This window comes from Ambystoma mexicanum, chromosome 9 (genome assembly GCF_040938575.1).
Source record: "Ambystoma mexicanum isolate Mex_15411 chromosome 9, UKY_AmexF1_1, whole genome shotgun sequence".
In the NCBI taxonomy this organism is placed as follows: domain Eukaryota; kingdom Metazoa; phylum Chordata; class Amphibia; order Caudata; family Ambystomatidae; genus Ambystoma; species Ambystoma mexicanum.
The window spans coordinates 654,459,286-654,478,211 of NC_090931.1; the positions used below are offsets into that span (position 1 = coordinate 654,459,286).

Genomic DNA, 18,926 nt, shown 5'->3' on the forward strand with positions numbered 1-18,926 from the left:
CGGGATAATGTTCGCAGACGCAGTAACTGCTGTGCCACTACTACACAGACAGTGCTCTAGTGTAAAAGACTACATATATAATAATATCAGCACAGGCTATTGCTCACACAGGCAGTAACTGCTGTGCAGCTGCTACACAGACCCTTCTCTGGTGTAAGTGTGCGCTGGCTAATGCTCGCAGATGCAGTAACTACTGTGTAGCTACTACACAGACCCTGCTCTGGTGTAAGTGACTATATACGCGTGCCGGCTAATGCTTGCATAGACAGTAACTGCTGTACAGCTGCTACACAGACCCTGCTCTGGTGTAAGTGACTACATATATAATTGTACCTGCGCAGGATAATGCCCGCAGAGGCAGTAACTGCTGTGCAGCTACTACACACACCCTGCTCTGGTGTAAGTGTCTGTCACAAAGTGTGTAGGGGTGATGGGAGTTCTTTCTGTGAATTGTTTGCCGATTCTGTGGCGTAGTATTTATTTATTTTTGTTTGCTTTGAGGACTGTTTCTTTGTACAGTTTGAGTTGTCTTTGGTATTTTATTTAGTCTTGTCTGGTGTATTGTTCTCTCCATTTTGTTTCCATTTTGCAGTTGTTTTTTTTGGGACATTTTTTCAGTTCTTCTGTGAACCATTTTGCTGCCAGTTTTTTTGGTGTTGCTTTGAATGTTTTAGCTGGTGCTAATTGGTTAATGGCCTTGGTGATCCAATTGTTGAGTGTGTCTTCTGTTGTATCTATGTTTGTATCGGTGGGATCTCTTTCACCTAGGATGTTGTGGGTTGATAGCATGGTGGCCTCGTCCGCTAGTTATGTTGCAAAGTTGGGGTTGTAAGAAGATGGTTTGTAGATCAGTAGGAATACTATGTTGGATTGGTGGTTGAGTTCTATCTTGATTTGGAGGGATTCATAGTCTTCCGCGTTGGTTGTGATGATTCAAGATGCTCAGGCGTGTTTTTTGTGTATAATTGCGATTCCACCTCCTCTTCGGTTTTCTCTGTTGGCGTGTATTAATTTATAATTGTCATGTATTGCTTTGTTCGCTATGGCTTTATAGTTATCTGATAGCCAGGTTTCAGTAAGGAAGAGCACGTCTGTGCCTTCTTCGCTTAGGAGGTCATTGATTTTTGTTGAGTGGTTTGCCATGGATCTAATGTTGAGGAGGCTGCAGTGTAGTTTGCTGGATTTACCTTTTGTGTTGTTAGTATTGTTTGTTCTGACCGGTGTGGTGTTGGTTGGGTTTCCGTTCCAGGTGGGTTTTTCCAGGTTGAGTCTTTTGGGTGGGGTGGTTCTTTGTTGGTCAGTCTCTTTGTCGATCAGTCTCTTTGTCGAGTACCAATAAGGTTTATGGTGGGGTTGGTTCGTTTCCGTGTGGTAAATAGGGTAGCTACCCCTCTGTTGTTCCAGCCTTGGTGATTTAGGGGGTGTAGAGTGAGTGTGATGGTTTCCAATTTGTTTGTTGTTCTGGTTGGGGTATTGTCCATGGTGGAGACCGGGTTGTGATGGTTTATTAGTTGTCATCCGTTTGTGTCCTGGTTGGGTCTGTATTCATGAAGCTTGTTGGCTGTCGATTCGTTGTTGCTGTGCTGTTTTGGCTTACCACGTTGTCGTATGTGGACAGGTAGCGAGCAGTGTAGTCTGTCTTTGCTCTGTTATTTGTATGTCTCCATCGGCCATCTCAGATGTTTGTCGAGTTTTTTGGGGTTGTGGGATCATGCTGGTCCGTGCCTTCTCGAGTAGTTTGGGATTTCTTATTATTTCTGTTGTCTTTTCTGACTTCTTTGTCTTTCTTGTGGCGAGACATGATGCGTGGGTTGTGTTCGTTAGTGGGCGCCCTCTTTCGATTGGTGTTTTTCATGGTCTTTTGAGTTTAGTCTTTGCTGTTTGTGGTTTCTTATTGCTTGTATTTGGTAGGTTGTGGGTAGTTGAGACCTCGGTTGATGGGACTTTGTGGTTCCGTTTGTTTATTGCTTCTTTCTTTTTTGGATCCTTTTCTTTGGTTTTAATTTTTTTTTTTATCCTGGAGGTACTTTTCGTTATGGTTGTTGATCATTGGATTTTGCGCAAAGCAAACATGAATAATGTGTGAAGGAGTGCATGTGAATACTGCCATATATTGGTGCAGTGATGTTGGGGAGAATTCTCATTTCTGTACGAATTCCCTTCAACCTTAGAGACCCCCAGCTCTTTTGCTGGACTGTAGGATTTTTTTTATTTTAACCCTGGAGTGAGTGAGACCCTTTTCCCACTGCCTCATGTGTTTTGACCTTTGGATTATGTGTTTTCACTGTTTTTGGAGTCTGACAAACTCCATATGCATCTACTTTTTGTATGGTGACAAACAGCACCTTCAGTGCAGTGTCACTGAGAAATCCTTTAGATTTTTCATAAGGTTTAAAATACCTTTTCTTGTGTAAACCACTGTTCCCAAGAATAGTAAAGTGAAATTGACTTTACTTACCTTTTCTCCTTGTGGGTCCAGCACACACCATTTTAAGTGGAGTGCTGGGGGGTTACCTAGTAGCTCCTTATCCTACATTCTCATGTAACATTTGTATGTTGCCCTCCCTACTTTTAAATGGCTAGTGGCAGTGGTTTAATTTTTCCTACCATTGTGCTTTTCTACAGCAGGCTGAACCCCCAGCGGCAGTATAGCACCCAGGGGTGACCATTTTATAAAAACGGCCCCTGTCTTCTTTTTTTGCAATTTTCTGTTTGTGAGGTCTTTCTTGGGTTTTACTCTGTGCGTCGAACAGATTGGAGCCCTTTGTTTGTCTTGCCTTTGGCGCACTTCAGCCCTGAGGCCCGCCTCTGTTTCCAGTGTGTCTGGAAGGACAGGATGTGAGGGAGGGTCCCGAAACTCCCCTGTCCTTTGTCTCTAGGAATGCCTGAATGCAACCAGTTCTGAATGGCTGTCTGGCTGGCTGTCCTGTCAGGACAGCGACCCTGATGTGTCATTGACAGCCTAGGCTGTTCATGAATGGGAGAAACCTGCTTAAAAAGCGAGGGTTTCTATGGAAAGAGATCGAGGAGTTTGGGGTCCTATCAGGATTCAAGGTCAACCTATCCAAATCTTCAGCATTACCCATTAACCTCTCCAACCAGGAAAGGGTCTCCCTCACCCCACTCTCGCCAATCCCCTGGGCCAAGGAAGCAATCGAATACCTCGGGGTCCGGATCCCCAAAGACCCAATGCGACTGTACTCGACCAATATCCCGCAATTAATCAGCGACCTGCAGAACTACCTCAAAAGGTGGAAGCAGCAGGAAATCTCCTGGTTCGGGCGAATCACCGCACCTGATCCCCAGGTGGCTATACCAATGCGCAGCACTACCAATACAAATCCCAGGCCCCGCCATTAAGATTCTACAAAAGAAAATACTAGAATTTGTCTGGGGGGGGGAAACCCTGAATCAACAAACGTATCATGCTGAAGGGGAAATCACAAGGGGGGCTGAGAGTCCCTGACTTGGCCAGGTGCTCCCTTGCCGCTCAATTGGCACACGCATTCTCCTGGGTGCAAGAAGTAGACCCCCCGAAATGGCGACAAATAGAAGAGTCCTGGTGCCTGGTTCTACTACCCGATCTTCCGCACCTACCATCTATGAAGCCTCAAGCAAACAGCGAGCCCCTATCTGCCACAACTGTAACGACCCATTGCTGGAAAAGCGCAGCAAGGAATTGGGGTGTACGCTGTGTCCTGGGCCCCATTTGGAACAACCCCGAATTCTCCCCGGGAAATCCCCCAAGGGACTTCCAAGCCTGGACAGCAGGGGGCCTGGCGAAAACTAGCGACTTTCTAGAAGATCTGCCCATCACATTCGAAAAGTGCAAAATCAAATTCGGAGTAGGAGAGCGGGAAAGATTTTGTTACACCCAAATCAGACACTGGTTGTCACACAGAAAAACCCGAGAAAAATGCTCCAGAGATCCAACGGCGCTTGAACTTACCCTAACAACACCAAAAAGCAAAGGCAGAATGTCCACGATCTATCGGCTCCTAGACAGGTCAGACCCTACATAAAAAGAAAAATACATGACGGAATGGGAAAAGGATCTGGGGCATGAGATAGCGGTAGAAGAATGGGGGAAAATATGGACTAGATTGCACAAAAGCTCACAATGCATCACAAACGGGGGAGGGGGTTACAAACTGTGCTACAGATACTATATCACTCCTACTCAAATCCACAAAACCAACCCAGAAATTCCTGACACATGCTGGCGCGGCTGCCCGACTCCCGGATCTCTATTCCATCTGCTATGGTCCTGCCCAAAGACGGAGGCATACTGGAAGGAAGTCCTAAGACACACCAAAGACATTTCCGGACTCTCCATTCCCTGGGACCCTGGAATTGTTCTCTTAGGCGAAACCGGAGACGGAGCATTCCCGATATCGGGACTAATCCCTCGCCTATGCAATCATCTGCTACTAGCCGCAAAAATCGCATTGGCCCGACTATGGAAAGACAGAAGTGGCCCCTCGATTGCCCTATGGTGGGCCAAATGCTGGGACATAGCGCTATCTGAAAAAATCACAGCAATACGAACGGACTCCCTAAATAGAACCTGGAATATATGGTACCCATTTCTGGATTACGCGGCCAAATTACCAGCCCTTACTAGGAGGCCCCCACTCACCAGATGGCTTCAATGCAGCCCACTTTACTGAACCCCTGAGATCCCCTAAACGCGCCTGAGTCAAGGCGGTCATCTATCCGGGACCAAGATGACCCGTCGTCAATGGCCATGAGACCAGCATCATTCGCAACCCCAACCTACAAACACTCCAAGAGACACTTACTCATGATTTATCTTATAATTATTGTATTGCAATGTTGTGATGAATATATCATCTTGTAAAAACCAATAAAATGTTGTTATAAAAAAAAAAGCGAGGGTTTTGGGACTAGAGGCAGAGTCGACCACTGGGAGAAACACCCGACGAAGAAACCGTGAACGAAGCTTGCTGCATCCTCCTGGACCTTTCATTTGCCTGGTGAAGCCCTGCTGCTGTGCTGAAACTCCCTTTTCAGACAGAGAAGCTTCGGAATGGACGACTTCTCCCCTTGGGTTAGTGGGACCAACTAACCCAGAGACAAACTCCACTGGACCATCTTCCCTGTCTGGCTGTACTTCTTCATTGCTGCAAGAACCAAGTGCCATGGGTCGAGTAATTCGTAGTCAAGTGAAATGTCTGAAATCCGGCTGGAAACTACAGGAGTCTCCTAAGGACCCTCCAGAAGCAGGACGACCCAGAGCTAGAGTCCCCTTACCAGACCCAAGGAGTGAAGGAAGCCCAACCGGTACCAGAGATCAGCAACAGTGCTGTTTACTAAGCGCTGAAACAAAAAAGAGCCCGTAGCTGCCAATGACCTCCGAAGTACCACCGCAGGAGCCCTACAGATGTCCTCCCTCTTGTCCCCACAACTAAGGCTCAGGAACACAGGGTCTGTAACGCTGTAGCAGGACAGAAGCCAGCTGGACCACTCTTCTTCAAACCAGAGGACTTAGGGTATTTACCTCACTGTCTTGTAGCCTTGCATTTCTCAGTTGGGAATTGCAGTGGCTTACTTTTAGAGTTGATTCCAACTCGGTTTTCACAGCTTGTGACCCTATAAGTGATTTTCTAACAAACTCTCTAACTTTGTGCAAGCCTTTTGATTCTAAGAAGTACCTCCGCTCCAAAGACTGTTTCAAATTGACTTTGGCTGTCCTGGCTCCCTGCAGACTCTTCTAGCCCACTGACTTTGCTATGGTTTGTCCGTCATAGGTAGTAACTTGTTTTAGACTGTTACTGCTGGGAAAGGCTCGTCTAGATTTCATTGGAAGATTTAGTTGTCCTCACATATACTGAGAACCTGTTTAACCTTTTTCCTTCCTTTTAAACCTTTCCTTTCTGCAACCTAGAGTGATAGATAAATGCCATTACTGTCCTTGTGATTGAAGTTACCCCAGGGTGTAGCAATTGTGTATGAAGCATATCCAAAGATTATCCACTAATTTGCTCTGATTCTGAAAAGTAATTTTAAAGTATATTTACATTGTTACATGAATTGCACGCTTATTTAAAAATTGATCATTAAATAAACAACTATTTATAACTGAAACCTTGAGTGTAAGTGTTACTTGGCTACTTGTATTTACAGATTTCATTTGTACAGCTCGGCAGGTCAGTTATCCCTCTTGAGATAGGCCTGGCTGCTCAGTCACACTGCCAACCTGTGTAGTTCAGACCTATACCAAAAGGTGGGCTTACCTAATACCAAGCAGATAAGTGTTGTGTAGTCTCACACAGTGGGACTACACCAATTTGTACCTAACAAGTCAGCATGGAAATGTATTGATTGTGAGGGTGCTGGGTTCCTGCTTTTGACTGGGATGGCAAAGGATTCTCACCCAGTGGGTGCATGCTATGTTTAGGCTTCTTTCTTCCACTTTGGCCCTACATAGTCTCGGGCTTTATCCATGCCACACTGGGGCTTGTGAGGGTGATGGGTGCCTGCTTTTGACTGGGATGGCAAAGGATTCTCACGGGGTATGTTATGTTTAGGCCTTTGGATTCCACTTTGGCCCAACATAGTCTGAAGCTTTACCCTTGCCATGGTGGGGCATCATTCAGCATAGGTGCAACTAAGCAAAAGCAGAATGACAATCTGTATTGGTCTGCATATCATCCTACAAACTTACTGTTCTGAAGTAATCAGTAAGTCATCCAAAAATCATCGAGAACAAACCTGTTTCATGGCAATGCTCTTGAAGTAATCGGCAGGTCATCCCAGAATCATCCACAAATCATCAGGGACAAACGTGCAATCTCTTGAAGTGATCAGTAGGTCATCCTAAAAGCATCAGGAACAAAGAGTTTTCTAAAATGGGGATGATGTTAGCATATTCATTAAGTCATCCTAAGCTCATCCCCAAATCATCACCCACCATTCTGAGATATTTGCTGATGACTTTAACAGCGTGATGACGTCTGATGATGTGGGAATGACTTCTAGTGTAGTTCGATGATCATCAGATGACCCCAGGATGGTCTCTAAAGTCATCCTTTTAGACCAGGGAAGGTCTACACAGGAAAAGATGAGATTGGCTACACGATAGCTGTGTTGCCTTCGAGGGCATTCGCAAGCTTTTTTGGCCGAATGGGTTGCCGCATCCACTTTGGAAGTAGCACCAGAGATGTCCCCCTACCAGGCTTTGGTGTTTACCTCCTTGCACTCCGGGACTTATGATTTGGGTTCTTTAACAGTTTTGGACCTCCTCGGCCACACGGTAGTTCCGAGAATAAAGCTAGTCATTTAGGATTTGAAAAAACAGTACACTTGCCCGTGTCTGTGGTGTCTTAAATAATTGAATACAAAAAAAAGCATTCAAGCAGGCAACAACGAATTCCCATTGTGCGTTGAGGCCCTTCATTCGGAATGCTCGATCCATTACTAAATTAAAAAGAGTATTTCATGTGTAGTTAGAGGAGCAGTCGTGGCATACATAGATCAGTTCTCTTCTAACTGTGGGGCTGTGTAGCGAGGCTGTTGGGGGCTGTTTTTAATAGAATATATAACAATTTAATAGAACATAAAAGCAGTTCTTGCTTATTGGGGGCAGAAAGAATATTTTTACTCCAGGGAGTTTGGGGGGGGGCAATATCCATGCTGCTCATTGTGCCACTTTGTCCTTTCTTCCTCCCATGGGTACATGGAAAGAAAACGCGTCGAGAGCAGTGTGGTAGAGGAGGCTGGGGGGCGAAGGTATGCAGAGGAGGGTTGAGCCAGGAGAAACTCATAGGGCAAGTGTGGGCCACAGGGTTGTGGTGGTGGAGGTATGACCCTCGGTGGAGGAAAAATTCGCCTCAGGCAGGGATTCGGCTCTTTGAAACTACTATAGTGGTGATTCACACTATACAACCGCAGAGTAGCATCGAGAGTAGGTAGTGGTGGGACGGAAAAGATGGGGAGCGGTTACAAAGTGCGCTCGTGAGCATATCACATAGATCTCATCATCTGCTATGTGGAAGATCATGTGTAGGTATTAAAAGACCCATGACTGACACATCAGTGGCATTGTTATATCTGATTTCATTTTCCCCAAAATTGGAGAAGATGGTTGCCAACATTTTGAAGGAGCGCTGGAGCAGGGTTGATTAGTGTAACCTAGTGCCCTGGTCAGGAGAACTCGAGCAGTCAAATGTAACCCGTTTTCACCAGCCCTCTATGGCAGCCAAAGCTAGCGGTACTTCTTATAGGATGGCTCGGATCAGAACTGCAGCGTATCAGAACTGCAGCGAGGGAGAAATAGAAGCACTCACTCCCAATACCTTCAAAGAGCGTAGAGAGTGCTGCTAATGGACCTGTCAGTTACACGAGCAGTCAAAACAAGTAACCCACTGTCCCCTCCCCTCTATGGTAGCTGGTCCTGGTTCCCCCCTCCTTGTACCCACTATAGTGTACAACAATGTATGTTGTACTTATTGCCCTCCAAACCCAAACCTCTGCAGTGGCCACAACCACACTCCTTTAAAGCTTAACCGCATTCCCCTGCTTTCCCACCCCTCACAACAGCAACTGTTTCATTGTGCATTCTTTCTTTGAGTTGCCATGGTGTGCATCTCCTCCCTCCCCCACACAAAATATCCACCCTCAGCAAGACAGAGGACAGGTGTGTTCTGTGCAGCAGAGACTCGTGTCCTTGAATGTAGATGGTGGTGAGGTCAAACTGGGGGAGGGGCGTGCTCCTGCCGTCAAGGGTGTGAGTGACCGTGTTGGTTGCCCCACAACTGACCTGTATGTACAATTGAGAGCGCTCTGGGCACCGGCCACCCCTCCTCCCTCACGGGTCCTTTTAAAAGTCATGGTTTGGTTAGCAGTCACCTGCTTCTCCCCTCCCCCAAAACTAGAATCATTTACTCTGAATGTAAGGATTCGCGGAAAGTCTCTGTGTGGGCCCGGAGGGCTTGCCCATGCTTTTCAGCTATGTGAGATGCTAGTCCCCTTTTGGAGGCGCTTCCCGCCCCACCCCCCCCCCCCCACCTCCTCTGCCGGAGGAGCTTATTCATGCTCCCAACCTGTAGGTGCTCTCTTCCTGCGGGATGTGTTAAAAATTAATGTAGGGGATATGCCTGTGGTTTCCCCCCTGCAAGAGACTTGAACTCCTCCTGTGCAGGACCCGACCACCTCCTCCACTTGTAGGACGTGTTGGAGCTCTTGGTGCAGGCGCTGCTTGGCTAACTCATGGAAAAGCATTTATCTCGGATTTTGCCCCGCGTGACAATATGGCCTACGCATGGGTTGGCTGCGGAGGCTCACTGTACAGTGGGGCCTTATTCTGTGGGATCTTGACCAGTGGATGCATTATGTGCCACATAGACAGTGTCCCGTGTGCACAATTGGCACAATATAAACTGTGGCAGTGTGCTCTCTCGTGCCACGTGATCTATGGTAGTGCGATTTGCAGCAGTACGATCTGCTGTGTTGTGATCGTTTGCAGTGTTATCATTAGCACCGTTACATGGGGTGGGTGACATCTTCTTTGTACGGTGGATGTTGCTGTAGCATTTTAGTCACTGGTGTATGGTAGCGAGATCTACAGTGGTGGGATCACAGATGTTCCGCAGTATGATCGGTGTTTGTGCAGTCTGTGGTGGGACATGTGAGCGAGTGTAATCGGCAGCGGTTCATTCTGGTGGCGCTGTATGTGGCAGAGCGATGTGCACCTGTGCATAAGAAACATAACATGTGGCAGCATGAGGTGTGGTGGCATGCTGTGGGGGAGCATTATCTTTCATGGAACGGTATGGGATATTATTATCCATGGTGGCATGACCTGCAGCAGCATGACCCGCTGTAGGGCACTCAGTGGTTGTATAATATACGTCGTCCGTGTAATCTGTTGCAGATGGACAGGAGAGCTCTTCGTCTTGCCTGATCTGTGTTTTCTTGCATTTTTCAGATCTACGCTGTGAAGAAAGACTCTCCCCCTGCCCCACATCTCCACCATGGCTCCCTCACTAGCAACAGCCCACCAGCGGCGATGGTGGATGGCCTCTACTGCCGTAATTGAAAATCTCCTCTTTTCAGCTGTGCTTCTCGGCTGGGGGTCCCTGCTCATCATGCTTAAGTCGGAGGGCTTCTATTCCTACCTGTGCCACTATCCAGGTAAGCCAGGGTGTTCACCAATCAGACCTGGCCACTGTCGGGCCCATTCATCCTACCTGGCTTAAGCAGTTCCTCAAACACAGCATACCTGTGGTTGCTTCCCTGAAATGGAGTCCAAAGCTCGCTGGCATGGGCAGCGACACCCAAAGTTACCCCCCTATGGGGTGAGGTTGTACTGCTTAGGTGTGTGGTCGTGAGTGGCCAAGGACACTGGCTCAGTCAGTGCCATAGGGGTGGCTGGTGTTGGTTGAATTTGGAGCATTTCTTATTATATAAGCCCTTACTGCATATTTTCATTGTGTGTTAAAAAGAAGGTCAGTACAGTGTGTCTGATGCATTACATGTATTCAGATGTTGGAGCAGATCTCCACTGGCACCCCACAGTGTCTCAAAAGAGTAGACGCTGGTACAGTAGTGTGGGTGCAAGTGTCTTTGACCGGGAGCAGATGTCAAGGTCTTAGGATTCCGACTGACTGAGGGTCTTAAAGGGCCCTGTTTCACAGTGCTTCCAGCACAAGGTTTAACGGGATGTTCTGAGGGAGACCTGTCAACTCCCTTAAATTAGATTTCCTGGGAAGAATCAGATATTTTCTTTGGTATCCAAAAGTGATCTCAAGCGCTCAATCCCTTGAGTACTGATGTATGACGCGGTCAGAGGAGAGCCCAGAATAGCTTCTCTCTCAATCCTCCTGTTAAGAGCAATTTTTGATCTCGCCCTTTACATACAATGCTGCCTGTATGAATTCCTACTAGGGGAGGACCTCCGATCTAACAAACTAGTCATGTCCATAATGGTTACAAGAGGGTATTGACAGTTTATGATCCGGCTGTTTTTTCAGACAACTCATAGGGATTTGCGAAGCTTCTCATCCAATTGTATGCATGTTTTCTTAGCTCCACAGGTTTCTTCTGCTTACCACACATTTGTACACATCCTTCATGCAGTTTCCCCTACATGTACAAAGCTTATCGAAGCATCCCTTGTCTAGCAGTCTGGCATCTTATCTTCTCCCCACATTTGTCATGAAAAGTTGAAGAACTAGTAATTTCTGCCTCTTCCATGATTGCACCCCAGCTCTGGTGGAGAGGGAAACTTTCCTCTTGGTGGATTAGAGGACAGCAGGGACAAGACAAACATTTGACACCCCCTCCAGGATCATAGGGAGAAGCATTATTTCAAGACCCCCTCCCTGGCCCATTAGAATACCTACAGTGGGGCTTGCCACCCTTAATCCAGCACGCCTATGCGCAGCTCTTCAAGGAGTGCTCTGGCCAAGGTGCACCTTGGTCACAGGACATTTGTGCTTCCGCTGGTGGCTCGGCTCGAAGTTCACGATCTTTCTGATGAACAGTGCCTCTTGGCACTTTGTGGACGGTGCACGTGAGAACCCCTTCCATCGATTGGCTGAGCTGGGACATTCCCTGATTAGCAGCCTCTTTGAAGTCCTCTTTTTCTTGCGTACCTGCCTTTATGGCTCTTGCAACGGGCCGCACCCTACAGCGCTGGCAGTTTTTCCACCTACTCACTGCCTGTTGATTGGTCATTCAAGTGGACTGTCAGTGTTGCACTCAGTGTTTAACTGTAGAGTGCATCCTGCAGCTTGCATTGCGACTACCTCGGGCTATGAGTACTTTGGGGGAGAACCTTTGCGGGCACTGAACTGGCGGGCAGTGCCAAGGTTTGAGCCCTCTTGCCTTCCATACTCCTGGACGGTGCTCAATCAGTGGAGGGAGAGACCTGGTGACCCAAGGTCCAGACTCCTGGAACCTTGAGCAGGAAGATCATAAAACACTTACTTAAAAGTGCTGACTGGGCACAGAAAGTGGACTGCAGCGCCAGGTCTAATAACAAGCTGGGGTTGCACAACTAATAGGGCGGGGCCTGTGGCGTACTTCGCTCAGTCCATGCAGACAAGAGAGAGTCCGGAATAAAGGGTGGGCAGGCCAAGCAGGCAAAGGTACTTGAGATTGATAACATGCCAGAAATATTAACCGCTTCCTTTTTGCATAGAATTGCATAATAGCCTGGCAGTTGCAGATATAAACACAGGCTTAGCTGGAGACACAGCACAAAGGTGGCCATCAGCGAAGCTCTGGCTAAAATCGTTATTTGCTGGTCGGCGGGCAGGCCATTGACCATCAGCTCGTATACATCTTTGGGGCACTGGCCCCAGAGAGTGACCTGATTGGATTGTACTTACCAGGAGTTGTGAAGTGCACGTCTGCGAGAGTGCCCAGTAAACTCAATTTGCTTCATTGGGCCTAGCCTCAGGGTTAGCCAGATACTGACCGACTCCACTTGGGCGGTTTATTGGGTTTGGCGCACATATTGAAACCATTCATAGTTAAAATGAGCATGATTGGTTCAAAATAACGGCTGGATTGTACCTTTCACTTGAGTTTGAACCCACACTGAACATAACCAAAATTTGCCCAGCAGAAAAATCCAAATATCCTGCCTCACACAAAAGGCATGTGCTTGTTACTCGTTTTAACTGAGCTCCCTTAAGCAGGAGCACAGCAGAGTCTGGCCTGGTAAAGCGCATGTTGGGCATGAAACTGGTATAGCACATATCAGTTAACATATCACACGCCTGCAAAGCTGTAGCAATCATGACACAGGTCGACCCAGTATAATTCATACCCCTTTCCAGGCACAGCACGGTCCAACACAGCCGAAAACCTTTTTAGCTTTAGTTCAGTTAAAGCTCAATTTAGCAGAACACATGATAGCCTGGCACAACCGTGCCTAGAACATCAGGGTCGAAGTAGGACAGGCCTAGCTTGCCCAGCACAGCTTGGCTCAGCAAGGCGCAGCTGCTGTGCAGGAGTCTCACTCTGCAAGTCTCCCGGCCTGACTCATCAGTCTCTGCTGTCTCTGCTGACTCGGTCTTTGCTGCCTGTGTCTTGTTGTTCTGCCTCTTGCAACAACCTTTCACCCACATCTGTTTCCTGTAACCTCTTCCAGGCTGATAAGGCGGCCCTCTGCAGGGGGAGGGGGCGAACTGCACAAAGGAAACCGGAGAACGGGTGGGGGGCAGGGAGTTGGTGAAGAAAATCTCGTTGGGGGAGGGGGCATGAGCAAACACTGTTTTTTGCTACCTGGTGAAAGAACTGCCTCTAAATTAAAGGGTTTGTATCCAAGTTATCCAATACAAGGTATCAAAAACGGGGATTTTAACTTATCATTTAGGAAATACCGGAAACGGAGAAGAAAAGTATTTCTCAACATGATGCCAGGAGAGACAAGACACCTTGAAATAGCAACCTGGCAGTGGCAACCCAATGTTCACAATTGTTACGTGTATCTCGTATCGCACTGCGCGTCGTTTCTTTGCTGTCTTGAGTTTTTTCACTTTCCTGCACTTCATATTGTGTTGAGGGTACAGGAGGGGTGGATGGTGAGATAGAAAAGAAGGGAGTGGGCGGGCTGGAGGGGGGGCGGGTGGATGGTAGGGAGGAAAGAGGAGTACGGGCAACAGGCCCGAGGAGAGCGGGGGGGGGGGGGGGGGGGATAACAGATGCTGGACTCGACTGCTAATCTTTCTGGGGGCGGTGGGGAAACTTAAGAGAAGTGACACAATTGCCCTCTGTCCATTAGAACGCAACACTCAGAGCAGGAACAATAGGACGCAGGACATTTAAAAGCCGAATTCAAATAAGCCATTTAGTTCAGTAAAACAAATCAAGCGAGACAATCAAAGCCTGTACCAAACGCAACCACCCAGATGAAACCAGGGCCACAACGTGAGGGTGATGACGACGTACAATCTAGTGTGTTTGCTAAAACACCTCTTCATCATGGGTAGCATTTAGTTTTCAGTGCATGGAGCACACAGGGTCGCGCAGTACATGCTACATACTTCCTACCCCAGCAACCCCAGAATTTGGTGGCATTTAAAACCACAGGCAACACTTATCATAGCAGGTTTTTAGCATCGCCACCACTTTCAACGTGAGTTTTTTTGGCCGATACGATTGCCCCACTCATAGACCGCCCCAAACATGTGCGGTGGTATCACACATACTCCTAATGAGCTCACACGTCGCTTTAGGCGGCTCTGGTGGACTCTCCCCAGTAGGCACGCGGCTCAACACTAATATCTACAACGATGGGAATGCCCTCGGACAGCCAATCCCAGAGCAGTCTCCTGAACCAAAGCATGCCCAAAACTCTGAAAAAGATGCGCGCACGATTTCTACCCAGACAGAGAACCGGGGCCACATCTACACAGTACAGGATCGAACTATTGAAAGTACATCAACACTGGAGAAAGCACCGAAGCCAGTGCCAGGCTGGCCTCCAGCGACCTCTGGAGATTTCCCGCTGGGCCTCTGCTCCCTGGGTCCCTTTTGTCTGGGGACTCTGCTTTCTGCTCCTCTTAACCTTTCCCCCATTCACCCGACCCCCTTATCTCGCCCCCCCCCCCCGCGTGCCTTTGAAATTTGTTTGAATGCTTCTAGTGTATTGGTCCTCACTATTAACACGTTATATGTCTGTGTTTTGTTTTGTTGAAATACTTTTTTAATCCCTATAGGGACAAATCTGCTTTCTTGTGGGAGAATCCCCCATCCTCCCAACCCCTACGTAAAGGGGGTGGGCTTGATCACATGACTTAACATGGAGACACTTTGAAAAACATTTCCAGGCATACATTTGGTTACCAGTCCATCCCTCACCAAAGCACCTTTTGGGCAGGTCCGGAACTCCAGAATCCCAGACTGCAAACCAGTGTCCTGGGAGTCTAGTTTGCACAGATGCTCCTGAGTGTGGCACCAGCGGCCTAGGCTAGCATTGGCCACGGTTTCCTCAGATTTCCTGCGGTGGGGCCCCGCAGCCTGTCCAGTGATTCTGTGTGGCTTCCTCGATATTCCTGTGTGCAGGGGCCATGGCTTGTCCCAGAGTTATGTGCAGTTTACTAAGAGGGTCCAGGGGCATGGGTGAGGATGCCTGGGTGTTCTTGGGAGGAGGGGCTGTGAGTGACTTTTGCATAAGGGATTCCCATTGTCTCCTGAGATGGTGGCGGTCTTGGGGGTTCAAAATGACTAGTGTCTGGTTGGCTCAAAAAGCCACTGTGAGGGGGGAGTGGGCGTGAGAGCTTAGCTGTAGTTAAGGCACAGTTTGGGCTGCTGTCTGATGGCGCTATAATGGGGTGCATCGGGCTTCTCCGAGAGCCTACGGGATCCATACTGGGGACCCTATGGAGGGGTGCGCAGGGCTGCTATGAGGAGCAGATAGTATGGAGCGGGCTGCTTAGCTGTGACTGGTTGCCTGCATCCCACGAGATTCCAAAAAAGGGGACCCTGGGTATTCATGAGGGGTCCCACAGATGCTGTGAAGTGGGGCCCATTGATTCCTGCCCCCCAGCAGCTTGTCAGGGCTGTCAAGGGGCTCCGGCTCAGCGGAGGTGACCTGAGGTCACTTTTCTGTTGGGTTCACCGGGGTTGTTTACTTGGCCTGCATGGGCTGGAGTGATGTCAGGAATGTGTTTTTAGCTCCGTCCAAATTCTTACGCACTCCTCCCCCTATATCTGTAAACTTTAGAGGTTGACTCACCATAAGAACTATAGGGTGATTATATTTTATACAAAATTGAGGGCGGTGTGACCCAGTACACATGTTATATCTCCCCAGTTCTCATATAATGGCAAAAGTACCAACACATATGCAGTGTACTGCAGTGTGTAAATGGCACCGGTAAGTGTGCTCTCAAAATTACACAACATTTTCCTGTGTGCTTGGTCCTTAATTGGCACAGAGATGGAATGAAAACCGCATTTACATTTTGTCAAATAATTATTCTACACAAATAGAAGCCATGGAATTAAAATGTACATTTTTCTGTCATGCATCCAATTTTAATTACCATTCGAATTTGGCACCAAGAGCAACTGTAGGATATGGGATTCAGATGTGTGGAAATATTTATCTTTTTTTAACATGTATGTATAGATTTATTAGATTCAAGGTCGTTGGATTAAGTATTTTAAGAGGCAGTTGGGGGGGGCAGTGTAAAACGAAAATCTAGGGTTTGTCATTAAGACACTTAAGATTCATATTTTGATTTGTAATGGTTTTGTGTTCGCCTTTTTTTTAGGCTACACAATTTCCATACACTTTCAAATACTGTACAGAAGATGTGCAACATTTTCACGTGGATTCTACTCAGAAGAAATGGGTGTGGCATTAAGAAATTGTTCTCTGATCGTGGCGCCCAAAGATTGGATTAAAATCCCCGACATTTTCTTTCCGAACTCTGGGAGTCACTGGGCAACCACCTTTTCCAACTTTGCCCCACATAAGGCTCCCTGAGACACTTTGGGGACCTGCCCTAAACAATAATTCAAAGAAAAGAAATGTATCTCTGGAGTCCGTCTTCGATGTCACCAGTGTATGTCACAGGGAGGACATATCCCCTGTGCAAATGAGCCCAGGCAATGTCCATCTATTGGCTTGCTCTGTGTCAGACTAGAACCAGAGGTTCCCTTATGGGCCCGTGGGCCCCAGGAGTCCTGCGCCCGCCGTCTGTCGCCAGCCCCTCCTTCTGTCTCTGCCTTGCTGCCCCGGTTCTGCTTCCCAGGCTCGGGTCACTGGTTCCTGCAGTTTCTATTCCTCCTCCGCCTCATCTTTGTATCCTGGCTACGTGCAAATTAAAAGATGACATTTTTTTAACCTTACAGTTCCTCTTCATATCAGGCAGTAGTGATAGCAAAGCTTGCTGTGGCACTGCCCTGCTGGTACCACTGATCCGAACATATCCGTGGATCACTGCTGGGGGGGGGGCATGGGGGCCGTCTACTCAAATATCAGTTGATTCGTATCTTTTGTGAAGAGTATTTTTGCTCTCTGTTTTTTGGGGCGTTTACTTATTTTTGTGAGTTAAAGTGGCTGGTACAGTGTTTACCTGAAGGGCTGCTTGCTCGCCATGTTAAGCTCACTGATGCCCCGCACACATGGCAATCCTTCTCCCGCCCTCTGTCCTGCCTGCTCCTGCATTGGCTATATCTCAATCCCATACTTTTCCTGTAACTCCTTTTCTTGCTCTTTCCTGCCTGCTCTGGTCCCGCCTACTCTACTTGTCTGCCCGGTTCCCTGCACCTCACTTTCTGCTCCCTCTGCCCACACTTTTCCTACTGTCTTTATGGTTCCCCTGACCTTTCCACCCAGCTCCCACTGCCCACCCAGTTCTCCTTACAACCTTCTTTGCCCTTGTTTCAACCGCTGCCCTCTGTCTTCTCTCTCTACTTCCAAACCCTGCTTCACCTAATCGCCTCTTTCCCATCTACCTCCTGCTCGCCAACTCTGCATAGCCTCCACATTTCCTCTTGTAAAGAGCATTCTTTGTCATTGCTAATGTAGTCCTCACTTGAGCTTTTTAAATGCATTTCCCTTAATTAATATTTCAGAGTCATAGCAAGAAAACAGGCATTTCTGTGTTATAAATAAGTAACATTTAATGGTGGGCGGGGTGTTGGTGGTTTGGAGGGCCACTCTCTATGTGGCTTCCTTGTTTCTGCACCTTGACCCCCACTGTGGCTTGTTCTGAAGCTGCCGACAGGAAAAAACAAGGAGAAAATGGAGGAGGCGGCCCGGTAACACCTGCAGGGGCCTCCTCTACCACTTCTCCCCTCCCTCTGGGTAAGGGGAGGGCACAGGCGCTGAACGGCGCCAAAAACAACCGAAAGCCTGCAAAGGGCAAACAAAGGAAGTTGGCGGGGTAAGTCCCTTTATAACGTGCGGCCATTCTACTACAGGAAGCTTCCAGCACCTGCAGTAGGACGCCCGCCCCGCCACTCGGAGAGAAGGATTTCGTTTTGATACCAGGACTTCGCTCGAGGAAGAGGTCTTGCCCAGCTGAGAAGGAGATCCGGAGAGAGGTCTCGGTACGACTACCGTGCTCTTAAGCAGCGGCGTCGGACCAGCGGAGCAGGAGCGCAAAACCAGGAAGTGGCCGTGTTAAAGCGCGCTTACCAGGGCTGCCGACGAGGGGCTGGAGCCCGTGTCTGGAGCAGGAGATCGGGAGCTGGTCGGGCGGAGGAGTGGCCGAGCAGGTCAAGCTGCTGCAGCGAAGCGGGACACAGCGCCGCAGTGAGCCAGGAGAGCATGGAGGAACGGCGTCGCCGAGTCGGGTGGCGAACGTACAGCTGGAGCTGAAGAAGGCAGGGCAGGAGCCCAGGAAGGTAAATCCAGCGCAAGCGACGCAGCGCCAGGAAAGAAGAGGCGTCCGGAGCACGGCGGAGGACATAAGGAGTACCAGCCAGTATGTAAGCAGCTGCGAGGGGCTGAAAAAGCCGCAGCCCTTATCTGGAGAGCCGGCCGGAGCAAGAGAAAGGAGGGGCTGTGAACACACAGACCGGGCTGCCCGGGTGAAAAAACGTGAGGGGCAGCTGGGCAGCGGCTCACACACGTGGACAAACTCCAAGTGAGCGGAGTGCCCGCTGCAACAAATACACCGGACCAGCACTTGTCGGGGATATTGCTCAGTGGTAGAGCATTTGACTGCAGAGCAACAGGTCCCTGGGACGGACCCGGATCCCCTCTGCCTTTCTGGCTCGGAGAGGCGGTAAATTCACGGTGTTAATTCAAGGCATCGGGCACAAAGGAGGGGAAGGAAAACAGCACAAGGAGGAGAGGAAAAGAAGGCGCAGAGCGCACGCCTCAGCAGCGGAGGAGGTCAGGCAGCAGGGAAACTACGGCAGGAGCCGATAAACTTTGGTGCAGCAAGAACAGCAGTCCAGCAAAAGGCTTACTAAAAAATGGAGCTGGAGGC

The 18,926-nt window shown here is 48.6% G+C and overlaps 1 protein-coding gene across 3 annotated transcripts in view; it reads left to right on the plus strand.

The window, feature by feature from the left end:
* Positions 1–18,926, plus strand: part of SLC43A2 (solute carrier family 43 member 2) — a 179,212-nt gene that overhangs the window by 53,397 nt on the left and 106,889 nt on the right. For 2 of the 3 annotated variants that reach the window (XM_069615412.1, XM_069615414.1), the window contains exon 2: positions 9,950–10,155. In XM_069615412.1, the coding sequence (XP_069471513.1) occupies positions 9,996–10,155 (160 nt within the window). In that variant the 5' untranslated portion in view covers positions 9,950–9,995. Of the gene's footprint in view, positions 1–9,947; positions 10,156–18,926 lie in introns of all 3 variants that reach the window. The other variant, XM_069615413.1, reaches the window with a different exon arrangement.